General features: G+C 32.8%; 1 protein-coding gene across 1 annotated transcript in view; it reads right to left on the bottom strand.

Annotated features, from left to right (window-relative positions):
* Nucleotides 1-18,816, bottom strand: part of LOC111683294 (plexin-A2) — a 93,431-nt gene that overhangs the window by 56,795 nt on the left and 17,820 nt on the right. Inside the window, exons 3-4 of the mRNA XM_046945449.1 lie at nt 2,146-3,756; nt 1,313-2,083 (exon numbers count right to left, since the gene is read on the bottom strand). Coding sequence (XP_046801405.1) covers nt 1,313-2,083; nt 2,146-3,756 — 2,382 coding nt within the window. The remainder of the gene's footprint in view (nt 1-1,312; nt 2,084-2,145; nt 3,757-18,816) is intronic.

Below are 18,816 nucleotides of genomic sequence, written 5' to 3'. Positions count from 1 at the left end.
TACCAAGCGCATAGGGCTTGGGCACCCTTGGTTTGGATGCTGTTGGCGTCATTGCGTTGTTATTTTTGTTTTTCTGTGTTTTTCGTTATGTATGTTTAGATGTCTGTTGGTTTAAATGCCTTGTGTATTTTGTGTTTTATTTCGTTTAGCGTTGTTGTTGTTGTTTTTTTTTGTTTAGCTTTTGATGTAATAATAATGTAATAAATTTAAAATTTAATATGTTTAAAATACACTATGGTGAAGGGTATATAAGATTCGGCACATCCGAATATAGCACTCTTACTTGTTATTATTATTATTATTATTATCATTGTTGTTGTTATTACTTATTATTCATTATCATCATTTTCATATTAAGGTGGATAATTTTTTTGGTTTTTTTCGGTATTTGGTATTGACTAGGATGGCATTTTTATTTATTTTTTATTTAATTTTTTTTACGTTTTTTTTACGAATTTTGACCAAACTCCTTTTTTCAATTCGTCATGAGTATAAGCAGAAGAAACGTATGTTTCTATTAAGGCCTTATATATTACTTGATTTTATAAATATATAAATAAAAAAATATTTTAAATAAATATGAAATATTATAGATTCTACGGCTAATTATAACAATATGAAATGTATGTTTGATTTATATGAGGACTAGGGTAAAATGTGATCCCATCTTAAACAAACTTTACACCATGAATTCTAAGTATATATCAGTGGCAAATTTTATTATGCTTGTTTTATAACTGCCGATTTTATGATTTATATGGGGACTAGGGTAAAATGTGATCCGATCTTAAACAAACTTTACACCATGAATTCTAAGTACACACCAGTGCCAAATTTTTCATCATGCTTGTTTCATAACTGCCAAATTTATGGGCCTAATGCCCTTCTGTGCGTTGTGTATTCTGTTTCTTATGTTTGGATGTCAGTTGGTTTCACTGCATTCGGTATTTTGTTTTTTTTCTGTGGAATCGGTTCGTATATTTCATGTCTGGTTATGAATTAGAATTGTAAGCCATATTTGGCCCAAAGGCCAAAAATTAATAAATATATATTTGAAAGTTTTTTCGTGTATTTAGTTTTGTATGTTTGAATGTCTTTGGTTTTATTGCATTGTGTATTTTGATTTTCTTTGTGTGTCATTATTTCGTTTAGCTTTGATGTTTCTTTCGTTATGCTATTGATAAAATGATATAGTCGGGCAAATAAAAGAAATATAAGTTTTATAAAATTTATATTTTTTTAAATACGTTATGGTTAGATTGGTGAACATTTGCCATAGCCAATAATTTACTTAAACTAAATCTTTACTTACCTAAATCTAAATCATCTTTTCGTGGTCTCTGACTTGCAGGAATGTTGCGATATATAGTATCTAAGCACTTTTCTTTGACTTGCCCTATGGTGTCACAATCTAAAACTTTTACGGGCACGTTTTCGGTATGAGATGGCAACATCTCCATATTATTACAAAATATTTGTTGTTGTATAATACTGGCGTAGACAGTCATCGGTTTAAAATCGATTAATTGACGTATAAGCTTTTCTTCACTCAAAGAGTAGCGAGCTTCGTGTGTACACGCATCAACTGGGCCCTTATCGACTTGTCCTTTGACGGCTCGAAACAGCATGTATAAAGGTTCACCAGCACATTCCTTAAGAAATTTGTATAGTAAAAATGTAAACCATGCGCTAAGCATTTTTTCAGCAACACTTTCAGTTCGTCTTAACAAAAGTTTCGGATGTGATTTGCCTTCAATACATTTTTCAATTAGATCGCCTAAAAGGGTTTTTAAAATATCTGTACAATATTCTAGTTTGGATTGCAATGTAACCATAATTAATGAAGCAACGTTGACACGTTCTCGCATTGAGAAATATCGATTAGATTCAAGAGTTCTTATAAAAAGCAAAAGAAATGTTTTATTCATAATAAGTTTTCCAAAAAGACGTAATCCATTTTCTTTGCGCAATAATTCTGGTCTTTCCCATTGTAATACGATGTGATCTTCATGGTTAGGAAACAAAATTTTCATAGCATATGTGCAATAGTCCAAAAACGGTATACCACCGGAAGTTAAATCTCCTAATAATAGAAACAGCACATATGAACAAATAATATAAATATTTACTTAAATCCATTCTTACCTGTTAAATCAGTCATTTCGGTCTGTAATTCAGCAAATGCTTCTTTACATTCGGCAGCAACTCTCAGTTCCAAGATATCCATCTGTTCCTGCATATTTCGAAGAACACGATTTGACTCTGATGTTTTCTTTTTATAAGCTACTAACAGTGCGACAAAAATCAATAATAAGACTATTACCCCTGCTATAACTACAGCGAACGCATTTTTACCAAGATCATGTATAATATTTGGTGAAGCATAACTTAGCACACCAATTTTATATTTTAACGAACGTCCGACGCGTACTACGACTTCTGGACCTGAACCATCCCTACCTCCACTATTACCCCCGCTATCATCGTCATCGTATTCACCTGCGAAGGGTTCCGGTGGAGGTCGACATGTTAGTTGTTGACGTGATAGAGATGTTATGTTGCATAACTTCTTTCCAATAAACACTTGAACATCAGTTTCTTTGCAGGCTCGATCTAAATTTCGCCCATTAATTGTTAAATATTCGCTTTTGTAATATTTCACTCGTTCTTCAAAGTTGAAGTATACTGGATTAGGATATAGTTCAAAGAAGTTGTTATGCTTTAGTGAAAGGTTTTGGACCTGCAAAACACTATCCATTAAAAACCCGTATTCTAGTTTTTCGGGATTTTCGGCGTCTAGGGTGTCACTGTTTGCCAATTCAATTGAAGGTGAATCACACGTCATGTCAGTTGGCGATTTAACTACACACTGGCTTAAATAGGTAATGTTTTGATATATGACGTACATACTAGGCGCTTGTATATAATTAAATTGGGTACCACTGACAGTAATTTCGATACCGCCGGCAGGTATGCCTTTAGGAGTTTTCAACTGGACACCTGAAGGGCCTGAATATACTTGCTCAACTGTTGGGTCTAATACATATTTGTAATTATACTCATTAAATTCACGTGGACCATTATCAAATGCCATTTTTAGGCGACCCTCAATTATGCCAGGCGATGGGGATGTTCTACAAATAGCTTGGTTTACATCAACACTTAAAATTTCACAAGGCAAATGGTCATTTATAAATGCCTGAATACGAGAACCAGCATTTAAATATTTGCCAATTATACGTATTTTTGTTCCACCCGATACTGGACCATATTTAGGACTGAAATTGGTTATTTTTGGATCAACAAATTCATAATCCTCCTTCGATTCACCACGGTAATCTCCGATTTGCACTACAATACGACCATTACGGTACATTTGTTCTCCCGGACTATCAACCGTACAAACAATTTGTTTTGTGTCTATGTAGTACTGCTGAAAAGGCATGCAATTAATCCCAGCTATGCGGACACCAGAATATATATCAGTAAAATTTTTTCCTAAATTTATTCCACGTATAGTTATGTTTGTGCCTCCTTCCCATGGCCCAGTTTTTGGTGAAAACGAGTGAATTTCAGGGTTTGGGCAAGTTTCCATGCGGTTCAACCAATCAGTTTTACCTTCATTATTATTTTTATTGCACTGTTCTTCCACTTCGCATGTGTTCGTGGATGAACACCAACCACAATTGTATTTTTCAGCTAAGGCTAAACACATGCCGCAGCTGTCAGCCATATCACGGCAGCGGTAAATGACAACTAAAAGAAATTATTAGAAAAATATGATTAATATTTTTTAATGTTGTAAAATATAACTATAACTACTTTATTACAATAATACACTCGACGATTTCCACTCTTGGTAGAAGTAGCCTTGTTCCCCGAAAATAGTTTTTGACAAAATAACGCAGTTCGCGAAAAAGATTATACAGTGTCTCTCATAAGTATTCGAATTTAGGTATAATATGAAAAGAAACCAAATTTAATAACATATTTTGTATGCAAAATTAGACAGTCCTTAGCTTTGATATTACGCTTTTAAAACTTTAAAAATTCACATTTACTTAAATTAATTTATTTAAAAAAAGTCCATAAAATTACTTCACAAAAGTATTCGAATTTTTTCTCCATTTCATATTTGACTATATTATACGAAACACAAAACTTAGAATCGAATGGTTTTTTTGCTAAAAATTGTTTTAAGGGGTAACTATCAACCGAATCGATATAATTTTGGATCATTTGGTCCACAATTTTGGGGTATTTGTACCATCTTTTTATGTAATATCATTAAAATGGCGGTTTTTGGCAATATGTGTATTTTTTCTCCTTTTTTTCAGAGATAAAACTAAAATTTGTTATTGGGATTTAATATACCCCTTGGGGCATCTAAAAATAATATTTTTTATTACAATAATCTGTATTTAAACGTTCCAAGATATATTATTGGAATCATTCTTCTATCGCTAATTCAATTTAATGGAACTCAAGTTCATTTTTATAATACTAGGGTCAAAAATTTTCGAGGAAACTTGTCTTCTATATATTGTTTTAGATATCAGCTGTTATAAATTTAAAGTTTTCAATATATTCTGGAAGTTTATAACTCCAAAGAATGCCTCGAAGAAACGCCATTCAATATAATGGAATCATTATTTTTTTAACCACTGGCCTCTAGGCTGAATGTCACCATATCATTATGGTCTAACTCAAAAATATTCATATCTGTTTAAATATTATCTACTATGATCAAAATAAGCCCAAAATTTTTTACATACAGTGTTGTTGTAATGGGCAACATAATCGTGAATGTTATGAGTAGTAAAAACTAAAATCTACTGTACAGGATGACGTTTTGTTAAGGCATGTTTTGGAGTTGTACACCGCTACGATGTCTTGAAAATTTTAAATATATTAATGCTAATATCTATAATTATATATACTAGCCAAATTTGTCGGAAAATATTGATCCTAGTGGTACGAAAAGGGACTTAAGATCCAGCTAATTCAATTAGAAACTGAACTATACCAAAAATATATCTCGGAATGTTTAAAAACAGATCCTTATAACAAAAATTATTATTTTTGATATCTCAAGGAATCTATTAAATCCCAATATTAAATTTTAGTTTTATCTCTTAAAAAAAATAGAATAAAATGGCAAATATGGTCAAAAATCGTAATTTAATTTAATTTCAAATTCTTTATTTCAATAACCTAGCCTATATAGGCCATAATCGGTTATAAATTTCTACTTATGAATAGATTACATAAAAATGATTTTTTTCATATTTAAAATTATGATTTTAATAAAAGTAATAAATTAAATTAAATAAAAAGTAAAAATTGATATACTACAATATTAAAATACCTCATAGCCAAAACGTAAATACATTCAATTCCACTTTTAGTTTTCAATGAAGTGAATTTCTATAGACTTATAGTTTAGCGCAAAAAACCTAGTAAAAAAAAACTATCTCCACCAGTTCCAAAAATATTTAGTGATGTGTGTGTGTAAAGAAATAACTAACCAAGTATAAAAGAAAGTAGCGTACTCCTCACAAGTCAAAAATACTAAGAACAAAAACCTTTGTATAAAATAGGTCATGCGCATCTATTAGTTAAAGTTATACACGAAAAGGTGAAATATCCACACCAGGTCTAACACTCAACACTGATATTAAAAGTGGGTCCAACATTAATCACAAAAAAAAACCATAAATCGTTGAGAGAAAAAAAATCATTGACAGGAAAAAACCAACCTCAAACCCCAATTCAATGCCAACACACTATTCACAAATTAAACTCCAAATTAGATAATATTGAATGTCTAACCCATATGCCGAAGTGCAACACTCCAATCAGTCTTTTATATGCCATTAAAAACTCTACAACAGTTTACCAAACAACTCCTATAATACAGTCAAGAAAGCTTCAAAGTAGCCACACTAAAAGAATAGCAAACAACTGACATGTCAAAAACTAACAATGCAGAAAACATATGACTAAAAGAGATATAACAGCAACTACATAAAATTACACCTCATAAAAAACGATTAGTAGTAATCAACAATAAGAGGGTCAGTGCTACTAAAACAAAATATTCCTGCAATTCAGAATCAAACGTACAGAACAATTAACAAATAGAATCAAAAATAACCAAAAAAAACATCCTGAGAGAAAAGACGTCAGATGAAATAAATTACAAGAAATCGGATCAAAAGAAACATGAATATGAACAGGATAAGGAACAAAATTAAGATTAGTACACTTAAATAAAGAATGGGATAGTGGATAACAATGATAAAAACAAAAGTGCCGATCTCAAAGACAAAAACAAACCTTTCACCCACAATCAGTCTGAGATTTAATCCGACATTAAGGATAATTCCTCAATCCACACGTTAAACTCTTAGTTAAATAGATACCCATGAAATGTTATTAACTTTCTCCAAAAAAAAATCAAAAATCCTTGAAGCCATGATAGTTTTATCCACAAGTCAAACCCCAAAGTCAAACCAACACCAATTACCAAGAATTAACACCATATTCAGTCAATACAATAGAACAACAACATCTCTCTCATTATTATGGAATGTTGCAAGCAAATATCCGATAAAAAGAAAAAAAGATGTTACAGTATCATCAATAAATACAGATCAATATAACATGCACATACCAAAATAGCAAACAACAAAGAAAATTCAACGAGCAAAATAAACCTCCGAAAATCAACATACTATAGCATAGCATTGTCAATCAAGAATCAGACGAAATAGATGTACCACAACATTACAACCAGATCTCCTAACAACAAAAAAGATATAAAATATATAGCAATGGTTATAGAAAATATCACAGATATTGCTAAACACAATAACAGAACAAATCATAGACTTCATATAGTAAAGCTACATGTAACATATGGCTTAACTGGAACAAGAAGTAAATCCACATATATCATCTACCAACAGAACACAGAAGGAATCCGAAAAAATTCTTCCAGACACTCCAAATTTAAAGCTGTAAACATCAGAAACCCGCAAAAAGAACATTAAAATGCAAATAAAAAACATTCAAAATGCAATCAAGCAAAATTCAACCTACCAATTTATCACAGAAAATGACTAGTCACTGTTAAGAAATGGAGTTTAATTTCCCACAATTATGCAAAAAAAGACTTCAAATATGTGAATAGCATTCAAGTTGAGCCACTAATAAACATCAACGTAACAATATAGATAAAAAATAAACAACCCTGCTTAGTTAAATAGATGTCATTACCATTCATTCGGCTCTGATAACAAAAAAGAATGCAAATATAACATCAAATATCAATATGCAATTAAAGATACAAAATTTAATTAAAAATTTACCACAGTAATACCATACACCAAATAATCAATAGAACCAAAAATGTTAAGACAAGAATCCTCCATGCAATCATAATATCAAAATTCACATATTGCCTGCCCACATCATGAAAAACAAGAAATATACAAAAGAGAAATCAGACACCCATACAATATTAAAATGCATCACCACCTCCCGCCATATATCCAAAATAAGAAGTTTGTTCCCAATAAAATATACCAAAAAAGAACTCAGAACACCCACATAAACCATAAAGACACACACCCTAAAATATCTAAAAAATTCATACAATTCATAAGATAAACCAAAATAAAAAGCACAAAAATAACAAATCCAAATTTCCAAATGAAATGCCCAATAAGTGCAAACATAACACATATACTTAGCAAATACAAATCCCCTCAAAAAAACATCCGACACCTAAACCAAACTACAGAAACTAACTATGACAAGAGAGCTCTCGAAATAGTTTCCTCCTGTAAGTATCGGCTGAGACATCAAATATTCTCAGGGAAATAGGTAATTTGTTATATGATCGTGCTACCCTAACACAAAACGAGCGCTCCAATATCGGAGTTAATTTTGGTAATTTTAACTGTCTATTCCTAGTAGATCTACAGAATACAAACAAATCAACTAGATATCTAGGAGTCTGTAATTTATATGACTTATAAAAGTGTAACAGATTTCTATAAGTTATAAATTCCATGAAGGAAAAACCCAAGAACTTATAAATATAAGACGATACATGCTGAGACATCCTAAGAGAGTACAAATACCTAACAACTCTATTGAAAGCTAATCTAAGTTTTTTATGATGTAACCAAAGGTTCCAGTAAAAACCTCCAAGGCGTATAAAAATATTGGCATTACCAGTGCATGTACAACTCTCCTCTTAACATTAAACGGCAACAATAAATCTAAACTGTATACTTAGCTTACGTAAAGTAAAATTAACCCTAGATACAACAGAATTCACATGACTCTCAAAGCTCAGCCAGTATCAATAATTACACCAAGACATTTAAGTCTATCAACAAACTCAATTATTATACCATTAACAACTGAAAAGTTATAACTATTTCTTTTACCAAAAAACATTGCCTTAGTCTTATCCGTATAGATAACAAGACGATTATCAGTAACCCAATTCAAAAGCAATTCAACAGTAAAATCAATCATATTCTGCAGAACATCAGGAAACAATAACTGAACATCATCCGCAAAAGAAAATGGAAGACACATATTACTTGAAACTATATCGAATAGATCATTCATGAACATAATAAAAAGCAGAGGCCCTAAAACTGATCCCTGCGGAACACCACTATAAACTGGAAGTGTTCTGGAAGCAACCCCATTACAAAAAACATATTGCATTCTATTAGATAGATATGAATATATCAATTTACAAGCCGATCCAGAAAAGCCATAATATCGATGCAACTTTTTAATTAAAAGCAAATGATTTACCCTATCAAAGGCTTTAGCAAAGTCCAAAGATAATAAAACACATATACCATTGCCAGAAAGATTACTCCTAATGTTTTCAGTTAGACCAAGAAGCAAAGACGTAGTACTCCTATTACACCTAAAGCCTGATTGACAATCATGAAGCAGTCGATTATCATCAATATGCTTTACAAGTTGAATCTTCATAAGATGTTCAACCATTTTAGATAAAATTGGCAATATTGATATGAGTCTAAATTCATGACGACCAAGGGAAAAGTTGAAGTGGTTAAAATTGTATTAACTAAACGTAATATATAATTACCAGCAATTGGCATTAGAAGTCTGAGAAATTTGAGCGTAAATCGATCATGACCAACAGCAGTTGATTTTATCAGTTCAAAAGCATCAAACATCTCAAAAACATCTACCGAACGAAAAGAAAATCCATCATATGGAATATTGGAAAAATCTAAAAAGCCATCATAATCAACAGACTGATTAGAGGAGAAAGCTTCATTTAATTCATTACGATCAACACCATTAAAATGATCAGTACCATCCACAACACCATTCTTATTCAATATATCCCAAATCTTCCTACTGTCCCCATCCTTGAACATTAAACCATGTGCCTTTCTCTTATATTTCCTAATAACTGACTTCGCCCGATTTCTAGTCCGACAGAACATTCTCCAATTAGTCTCAGTCCTATCAATCAAATATTCTCTGTAAGCAAGATCCCTAACTGACAGACAATAAACTATCTCGGGTGCATTAATCCACTCATCATTATAACCACGCACCATTCGTCTCTTAAATGGGACAACAGAATGCAAGAACTGAAAATTCTCATTTAAAATTATCAACTGCTCATCCACATTATCAGTTAAATACATGCCACCAAAATCACAATCCAACAACATGGCTTCCAATGAACCCATATTGACTGCATCATAATCATAAAATTCATAAAATTGTCTGGCAACCGATCGAGAAATCTTGAGCGACAAAAAAAAATAATGAGTGACGCGATATTCCCGGACATTGGAACTGGTCCGATACCTCTACCAATTCCGGAGAAGACACCAAAAAAAAAATCCAATAAAGAAGTTGAATTATGACGAACATCAAAATGAGTAGGCATTGAATTGTGAATAGGAGAAAGATTTAAACCATGACAAATATTCCTAACTCTCAAAGACTTTACCGGATCAAACAAATTATTATTAAAATCACCCATAATAACAATGCTTGAATATCGAACAAGAATGTCAGATATTTCACCCTCAACTGAAGCAAAATCACCATGAGGAAGATAAACTGTCCCCACTAAAACCTTGACATCACCAAAAACAACTTCAACAAACAGACACTCAACTACTCCATAATTTTGACCTATATATACAACTCTATACTCAATATTCCTAGAAATGTAAAGAGCAACACCACCACCCCTACCACATGGCTGATCATTTCTAACACACACATATCCTGAAATATCAATGACACTAGTGGAAACCGTTTCCCTTAAACCGAAAACATCTAGAAATCCACCATCGAGCAGACGTTTGATCTCTGCAAATTTAGTAGAGTTCGGATTTAAGTTAAAGCTTGTACAATTAAGGTGGGCCACATTAAAATTTCTATTGAAAACAGATAGTTGAGATCGTAATAAGCTATTGTCACTTACAACGTAACCAAGATTATCTCGAGCAGACATGACAAATATTTAAAAATGTAAAAATGCTTAAAAAAATAATTAAAAAGAAAAAATAAATTAAATTGTTATATACAACTTCCAAAATAACAATCAATATTATAAAAAAAGAAACAAAATATAAATTTTTGAAAAAGGAGACACAAATGCCACTCAATTTACATAGATATAAATAAATATATGTATGTGTACATTAAACAAATTTTAATGATATTATATAAAAAGATGGTACAAATGCCCCAAAATTGTGGGCCAAATGGGTCAAAAATATATCCTTTCGGTTGATAGTAACCCCTTAAAACAATTTTAAGCAAAAAGACCGTTCGATTATAATTTTTGTGTTTCGTCAAATATGGCCAAATATGAAATACAGGAAAAATTGGAATACTTTGTGAAGTAATTTTATGGACTTTTTTTAAATAAAGCTAAATTAATTTAAGTAAATGTGAATTTTGTAAATTTTAAAATGCGTGATATCAAAGCTAAGGACTGTCTAGACAATTTAACTAATTAATTTATTAATTTTGCATACAAAATATGTTATTAAATTTAGTTTCTTTTCACATTATACTTAAATTCGAATACTTATAAGAGACACTGTATGTAATTAACTAAAATATATAAATAAAACGTTTATATAAACTTGTTGTATAAAGTATTGCGCATATTTTTATTTAAGGTCACAACAAGGTTAAAAAAAGTTATGATAATTTTTATTTTCAAGACTGAACGCGTTTTTGGATTTAATAACAATAAATAATATTAAAATAGAGGCCATTAAGCAGTCGTTGGTTATACTTGGGGTCCAGGCTAGTTTCTATACTTAATAGCACAGTTAGCATAGAAAAGGGTTACCAAGGCACATAAGTTTAAAATTTCCAAATGTATTTTTTATATAATATTTTTGCATAGAAAGGGTTGGTACATAAGTTTAAAATTTAATTTTTTTGGCCAAAATGTATTTTTATATCCTTCACCTTTGTGAGAAGGGTATATATAAGTTTGTCATTCCGTTTGTAATTTCTATAATATAATTTTCCCTATAAAGTATATATATTCTGGATCCTTATAGATAGCGGAGTCGATTAAGCCATGTCCGTCTGTCTGTCCGTCTGTCTGTCTGTTGAAATCAGTTTTTAGAGGACCCCAGATATCGGCGAGATCCGAATCTTCAATAATTCTATTAGACATGCTTTCGAGAAGACCGCTATATATAAAATCAGCAAAATCGGTCGCTAAATAACGGAGATATGAGCAAAAATCCGAGACAACCTCTGAAAATTTCATCAAAAAATTTTTATAAAAGCAACAACAACACTGTATATAGAAAAAGATGTACACGTGTGTGTAGAAGTGTTTAGTTTTATTCAGCTGTGTATTTTCTACTAAAATACACAGCAAAAACATATGATTTGCATTTTTGTTAAAATAAAATAATTTTCCCTTTTGTTTTGCAAATATATTTTTTAATGAATAGAAAAAAGTATTTAAAACGTTTTCAATTATATGAGAGTAGATTGTGAGTTATTGTACAATAATTTTTATGCGAATAATGTAAGTTTGAAATTTAAAACTTTTTTTTACGATAAACAAAAACAAAATCTACGCCTCGTCAATGTTTACCAGCAATGAATACGGAAGTGTTGTTGTTTTACTCTTGCTTGTATACTGTTAAGAACAACAACAACGTATTGCTAGTATTAAGCGCATATACAGCTGTGTTCAAAAAAATAGGAGTGAGACAGGAAAATAATTGTGCAACTTAATTTAAAAAAGTAAAGATTTAAAGAAATCAAATATTTTTTCACGATATTTGTTAATTTTAGAAATTAATTTGAAACCATATTTTCTATTCCCTTCATACTAAGTTAGGATTTATCTAACTACTTCTTTTTTCATCTTTGAAAAATTGTAGAGATAAATTCTAACTAGTAAAACCGCTAACGGTATAAAGTCATTCGCAACTAGTTGCATAGTTTTTTTTTTTTAAACACTTGTTAAGTGAACGCCATTACGACCACTTGGTTTAGTGCACAACCCCTATTGAGAATCTTTAAGGTAAATATAAATTTAATAAACAAACTTTTTATTGAAAAAACTTAACTTTTTCTTGTCTTTTTATTTCTTTTTTTGCACACACACAAACATTTGGTCCGATCGAGCCGGATTTTTGAAGCCGGATTATTTGATGCACTCAAATTAATTATCTTGTTTTTGTTTTTTCTTAAGATCGCCATCTTATCTTTTCTTCGAAAGAAAAAAAACACCACCATTTCAACCACCAACATTAATAAAAACTTTGGATTATTAAAAAGTGCCTACAAAAGAATAAATATAAAAGAAAGACAAAAGAAAAAAAGTCTTGTTTATTAAATTTATATTAACACATACACAGAAATCTTTCTTGTGTACTATTGTGATTGATAGCTGTTTTTTGTTTGACATTAGTGACTACTTTTTTGTCAGTGCCTTATATACATATCTACCGTGCATTTGTTTTTATAAACGGACAGACATAGTGAAGATAAAATAAAATTAAAAAATTCTTAAGAAAGTGCGAAAAATAAATTTAATAAAATCGTGTGTGAAAAAATATTAATTAAATAATAACAAATAAAATATAAAAATAAATATAATAACAAATAAAACAAAGAAGAAGTGAAATAAATAAAGAATTTTATGTTTATGTACCTTGTACATAATCTTCATATACATACATATAATTATCTGCTTCTTCTCCCGTTTTGAGTTGTTACTCTACGGTCGGTCGGTTTGACTAATATAAAATTTGGTTATTATTTAAATATTTTTTCACAGTTTTTAATAAAATTTGTTTCAAATTTGAAAATTTTATTAAATTATTTGTTTCTTTGTGCAATTTAAAAACGTTACGTAATAATAAATCGTCATAAATTGAAGTCTTTCAAATAAAGTTAAAATTAAATTGAATTAAATTATTAAATTTATGAACAATCTTAGGGAAGAAAGACTCACTGTTTTTAGTTTAGAGGTTCATTCCGATGAATTGAAGGTTTTAATGAACGAGGTTAAGTCAACCTATAAGACATATTTGGACTATTAAGCTACTTCGGACACAACAGAACCTGATGATATAGATGTCGTCTCATCAAAATATCAGGCGACTTATAATGCATTCGTTAACTGTTTATCGAATATTAAAGAACGATTGCATACGTATGCCCAAGCTCAAAAGACTAGTGATTCTCCAGTAGTTAGCCAGAACTATACGGAAACTCAACATAGTTTAGTAGTACCGCCCTGTGATCTATTAGGGATCTATTTACTGTTTTATACGTAAATAATACTCGTCTTACCAACATAGAAAGGATGTGTCATCTTATACGTAAGACTAGTGGTGATGCAAAGGAAATAGTAGCTAAATATCCTATTTCGCATTTAGGATTTGATATGGCGTGGAATAGCCTTAGGGCTGCTGACGAAAATCCACGTATGTTAGTTAACAACCAACTTAAATCTCTTTTTAATCTTCCTATTATTGAAAAGGAAACTTCTGAAGGTCTCAAGACCATACAAAGATGTATAAACAGTTGTCTTTCGGCCTTATCAATATATAATGTTTCGACAGAAAATTGGGATTCGATAATTGTTTTCATTTGTCTTCAACGACTACCCAATAACTCTGTTACCTTATGGGAACAAAGTATAAAAGAAAAATTCGTATTGTCTGTTTGGAAAGATCTCGATGCATTTCTGACAGAAAGAATTCAGACCTTAGAATGTCTACGAGACATTAGGGAAGTCCCACAATCGAAAAAATTATCGACTCCAAAGGTGAAGGCGCACCATGCCACTTCATCTTCTTCTCTTTCTTGCATTTTATGTAAGAATCAAAGCCATTTTCTACGGGATTGTAAGAGATTTAAAAAACTTTCGGTAATAGACAGATTCTCGACTATTAAGAAACATCACTATTGCATTAATTGTTTGTCACGAAATCATGAAGTGAAAGATTGTAAGAGTCTGCATTGTTGTTCTATTTGTAAAAAGAAGCACAATACTATGTTACATAGAAATGTGCCTACTTCAGAAGATTCAAATGGAAGTTCTAGAATTTCTAATTCGGGTCCGAGCACAAGTGCTTTATCACAAGTTGCTCTACCTATACCCACAGTTTCTTCTCAAGTAGCAACATCTAACAGCTCTAGCACTTCAGCTCCTATTAATAGACAGGCGTTTTATACTTCGCAAAACCAAACAGTATTGTTAGGAACAGCGATGGTGAATATTCATCACCAGGGTATGACGTACCCAGCTCGTGCTCTCATTGACCCTGCTTCGGAAACATCGTTTATTTCCGAAAGAGTACAGAATCGTTTAAAAATTTTGACGCAATCGACGAATGCTCATCTGGTATCAACCAGCCGAATTCTGTAATATCAAGGAAATCGTGTTCCATTTATATTGGCACCCCTCGGACTCTTCAATTGTTTTGAGTACAGTAGCTCTCGTTTTGCCAACGATCTCTGGTAATTTACCCTCATTTATTATATCGAATGAGTATCGAAATGATTTGCCAAATATACGTTTGGCAGATACTAACTTGTTTGATTCTAAACCAGTAGATCTACTCTTAGGGGCAGATTTATATCCACGAATTATAATGGGTTCAGTTAGAAAGGTTTTAGGGACATTAGTGGCTCAGAAAACTATTTTCGGCTGGATTATTACTGGTCCAGTTCCTCAGTCTTCCATTCAGGTATACAGCACTAAAGTTGAATTTTCTGAAGAAGATAGTATAAATAGTACCTTACTTAGATTTTGGGAAATAGAGGAACCTCCTAAACGGAAACTTATGTCAGCACATGATCGTATGTGTGAGGACAATTATAAGAAAACTACTCGTAGGGATTCTACTGGTAGATATGTAGTAACATTACCATTTAAACCTGAATTTCCGGGACGTTAACTTTAGGTCAGTCTAAACAGAATGTTAGGGCGCAATTTATACGGACAGAATCCTCTCTCTTGAGAAATCCTGTCATCAAGAATATGTATGATGACGTCGTTAGGGAATATTTAACTTTAGACCATATGCGTCCAGTTAAAGACTCTTCTTCTTCTTCTTGCTACCTGCCTCATCATCCTGTTATTAAATTGGATAGAAAAACTACAAAATTACGTGTGGTTTTCAATGCGTCGAATAAAACGTCTAACGGCAACAGTCTTAACGATTGTTTATTTGTGGACCCACATTACAGGCAGATCTCGTTCTCCTGATTTTACGTTGGCGCTTTTTTAGGTTTGTGTTTAATTGTGATATAACACAAATGTATAGACAGATTAGACTTGATAGTTCTCATACTCCATTTCAACGAATTTTGTTTTGTGATTCTCCTTCGGAGGAAATTCAAGAGTATGAGTTACAGACTGTAACCTTCGGTGTAAATTGTGCACCTTATCTTGCCATCCGTACCTTGGTACAATTAGCTGAAGATTCCGAAGCTGAGTACCCTCTAGCGGCGAAAATACTTCGGAAATGTATGTACGTCGATGACGTATTAACTGGGACTCACGAGATCCCAACCGCTTTGATCGCTCGAGATCAACTTATAGCGGCTTTAGCTTCAGCAGGGTTTGTTCTTAGGAAATGGACTTCGAATGAGAAATCCATCTTATCTGGTATACCCGTTGAGCATTTAGTAGATGCCAAACTATTGACATTTATTGAGTCAAGTAGCTCAAAAACTCTTGGGTTACAGTGGAATGCTCATTCTGACTCGTTTTATTTTAATGTGGATCGTATTTCGATGCGATCAAGTCACACAAAAAGAGAGGTACTATCTATAATAGCTAGATTATTTGACCCTGTTGGATGGTTAGGACCAGTCATTATTGTCGCTAAGATGATAATGCAGAAGGTTTGGCAAGACCAGATAGATTGGGACGCAGCTCTCAAGCCCGCTACTGAAGCCGAATGGCAAAAATTTGCTACTTCATATCATGAAGTAAACGACTTCCAGATTCCTAGATGGGTTAATTATATACCTAATTCTACAGTGGAGCTTCATGTCTTTTCAGATGCATCTGAAAAAGCATATGCAGGGGTAATTTATGCTAGAGTCGCAAGACCTAATGGCGAAATTTATACCCATTTGTTAACTGCTAAAACAAAAGTAGCTCCCATCAAATCAATTTCTCTACCACGACTTGAACTCTGTGGTGCAGTTCTTGCGACGGATCTTTTAAAATCCGTATTATATGAAATTGACATCCCATTATGTCAAATATATTGTTGAACTGATTCTACAATCGTCCTTGCTTGGCTGAAAAAGGACCCTTGTTCATGGGCAACCTTTGTAGCCAACAGAGTTTGTAAAATTCAGGAAGTGGTCGGAAGACATAATTGGCACCATGTCAAATCTGACGACAACCCAGCAGACTTGGGAAGTCGGGGTATGTCACCCTCTGATTTAAGACTGAACAGTCCATGGTGGCATGGTCCAAATTGGCTTCGGGAAAAAAGCACTACCTGGAATCTAGGAAATTTGTCTTTATTAGATACGTACTTAGAGGCTCGTGCAGTAAAATCTCATGCTTCATTTTTTTCGAATTATGAAGACATTCTTGAGAGATTTTCTTCTCTTGATAGGGCAATTCGAGTGTTAGCCTATGTATTTAGATTTTTCTATAATACTCACCGGCTCATAGGAATCGAAATTCCTTTGAGACTACTATTGTGACAAACATTGAGGTTAAGAGAGTAAAACTGCGATTGGCAGTTTTGGCTCAAAAAGTAAATTTTGTCGAAGAATACCAATGTCTTTTGGATAAAAGACCACTATCTTCGAAAAGTCCTTTATTGACTTTGAATCCATTTCTGGATAATGAGGGTGTTATGAGACTTAATGGTCGTTTGACAAAATCACCTTCGTTAGTCTATACCGAACGGCATCCCATATTGTTGCCATATTCATGTCGCTTTACCCGTCTTTTGATTGAGTTCGTACATACGATTTCTATCCACGGTGGAAATCAGTTAATGCTCAGGATCTTAAGGATCGAATATTGGGTACCTCGACTAAAAAACACTTCATTTGGAAGTCACATCAGATTTATCAACTGATAGATTCCTGGCTGCTTTTAATCGATTTATATCGGACGAGGTTGTCCCACTACTATGTTTTCCGACAACGGAACGAACTTTGTGGGAGCTTCTCGTGAATTAGAAAGGGATTTTAGAACATTTTTGTCAGAAAGTCGTGCAAGGATGTGTTCCACTTACGGTATTAATGGACTTACATGGCGATTTATTCCAGCGGGCGCTCCTCATATGGGAGGCTTATGGGAAGCGGGAGTTCGAAGTTTTAAACTTCATTTCCGCAAAGAAGCTAAGTCCGTGAAATATACCTTTGAGGAATTATCGACGGTTCTCGCAAGAATTGAGGCTTGTCTCAATTCGAGACCGTTGTGTCCGAATTGAGACAAGTGATGATCCGAATGAGCCAGTAGCTCTTACGCCTGGTCATTTTTTGATTGGGTCACCCATCCTTGCTCCACCGGAGCCTTCTATTTACGAATCTCCAATCAGTCTCATAAATAGATATATGAAAGTTAAAGCTCTCACCCATCATTTCTGCAAACGATGGAAGGAAGAATATCTTTCAAATCTTCATAAAAGATATAAATGGAAATACCCTGAACGAGACATAGCTGTAGGTGACTTAGTAGTTATAAAAAATGAACAAATGTCTCCGACTTCTTGGAAACTTGGTAGAGTCGTTAAAACTTATCCGGGAAGTGATGAACACGTTCGCGTGGCTGACATACGAACAGAAAATGGCATAATAAAGCGACCAATCACAAAATTAGTTGTTTTGATTAATGAAACTTTATAAAATTAATATTAAATAATTTTCCTTGTTCCTAGTACCATGGACGCTTTAACCATTGCAATGGAAGATGCGCTCTTAGAGTCCGACAAGGAAGTAATGGAGGTAGAGGACCAAGGATCTAAGGTGGCTACAGTAGCTGAGCCAGCCCCTGCTACAATACCGGATCCGGTTCCTGCTCCAACACCATCGCTAACCCCTACTTTGGTATCTACTTCAGCATCAGAGTTGCTTGCCTTAAAGGTCGCTTCGGTTGAGAAGTCTTCTGAATCTACAGATCCAGACCGGGCAGCAGCTTCCACACCCGCAAAGGCATCAAATGTGGAATCCTCGGGCTCGAATGTATGTAAACAGTGTAGAGGAAGACACCCGCTGTATAGGTGCGCTAGTTTTCGGAAGTTG

Source organism: Lucilia cuprina, chromosome X, assembly GCF_022045245.1.
Source record: "Lucilia cuprina isolate Lc7/37 chromosome X, ASM2204524v1, whole genome shotgun sequence".
Lineage (NCBI taxonomy): Eukaryota > Metazoa > Arthropoda > Insecta > Diptera > Calliphoridae > Lucilia > Lucilia cuprina.
Note: the sequence above shows the minus strand (reverse complement) of the source record. Positions and strands in the feature narration are given on the sequence as shown.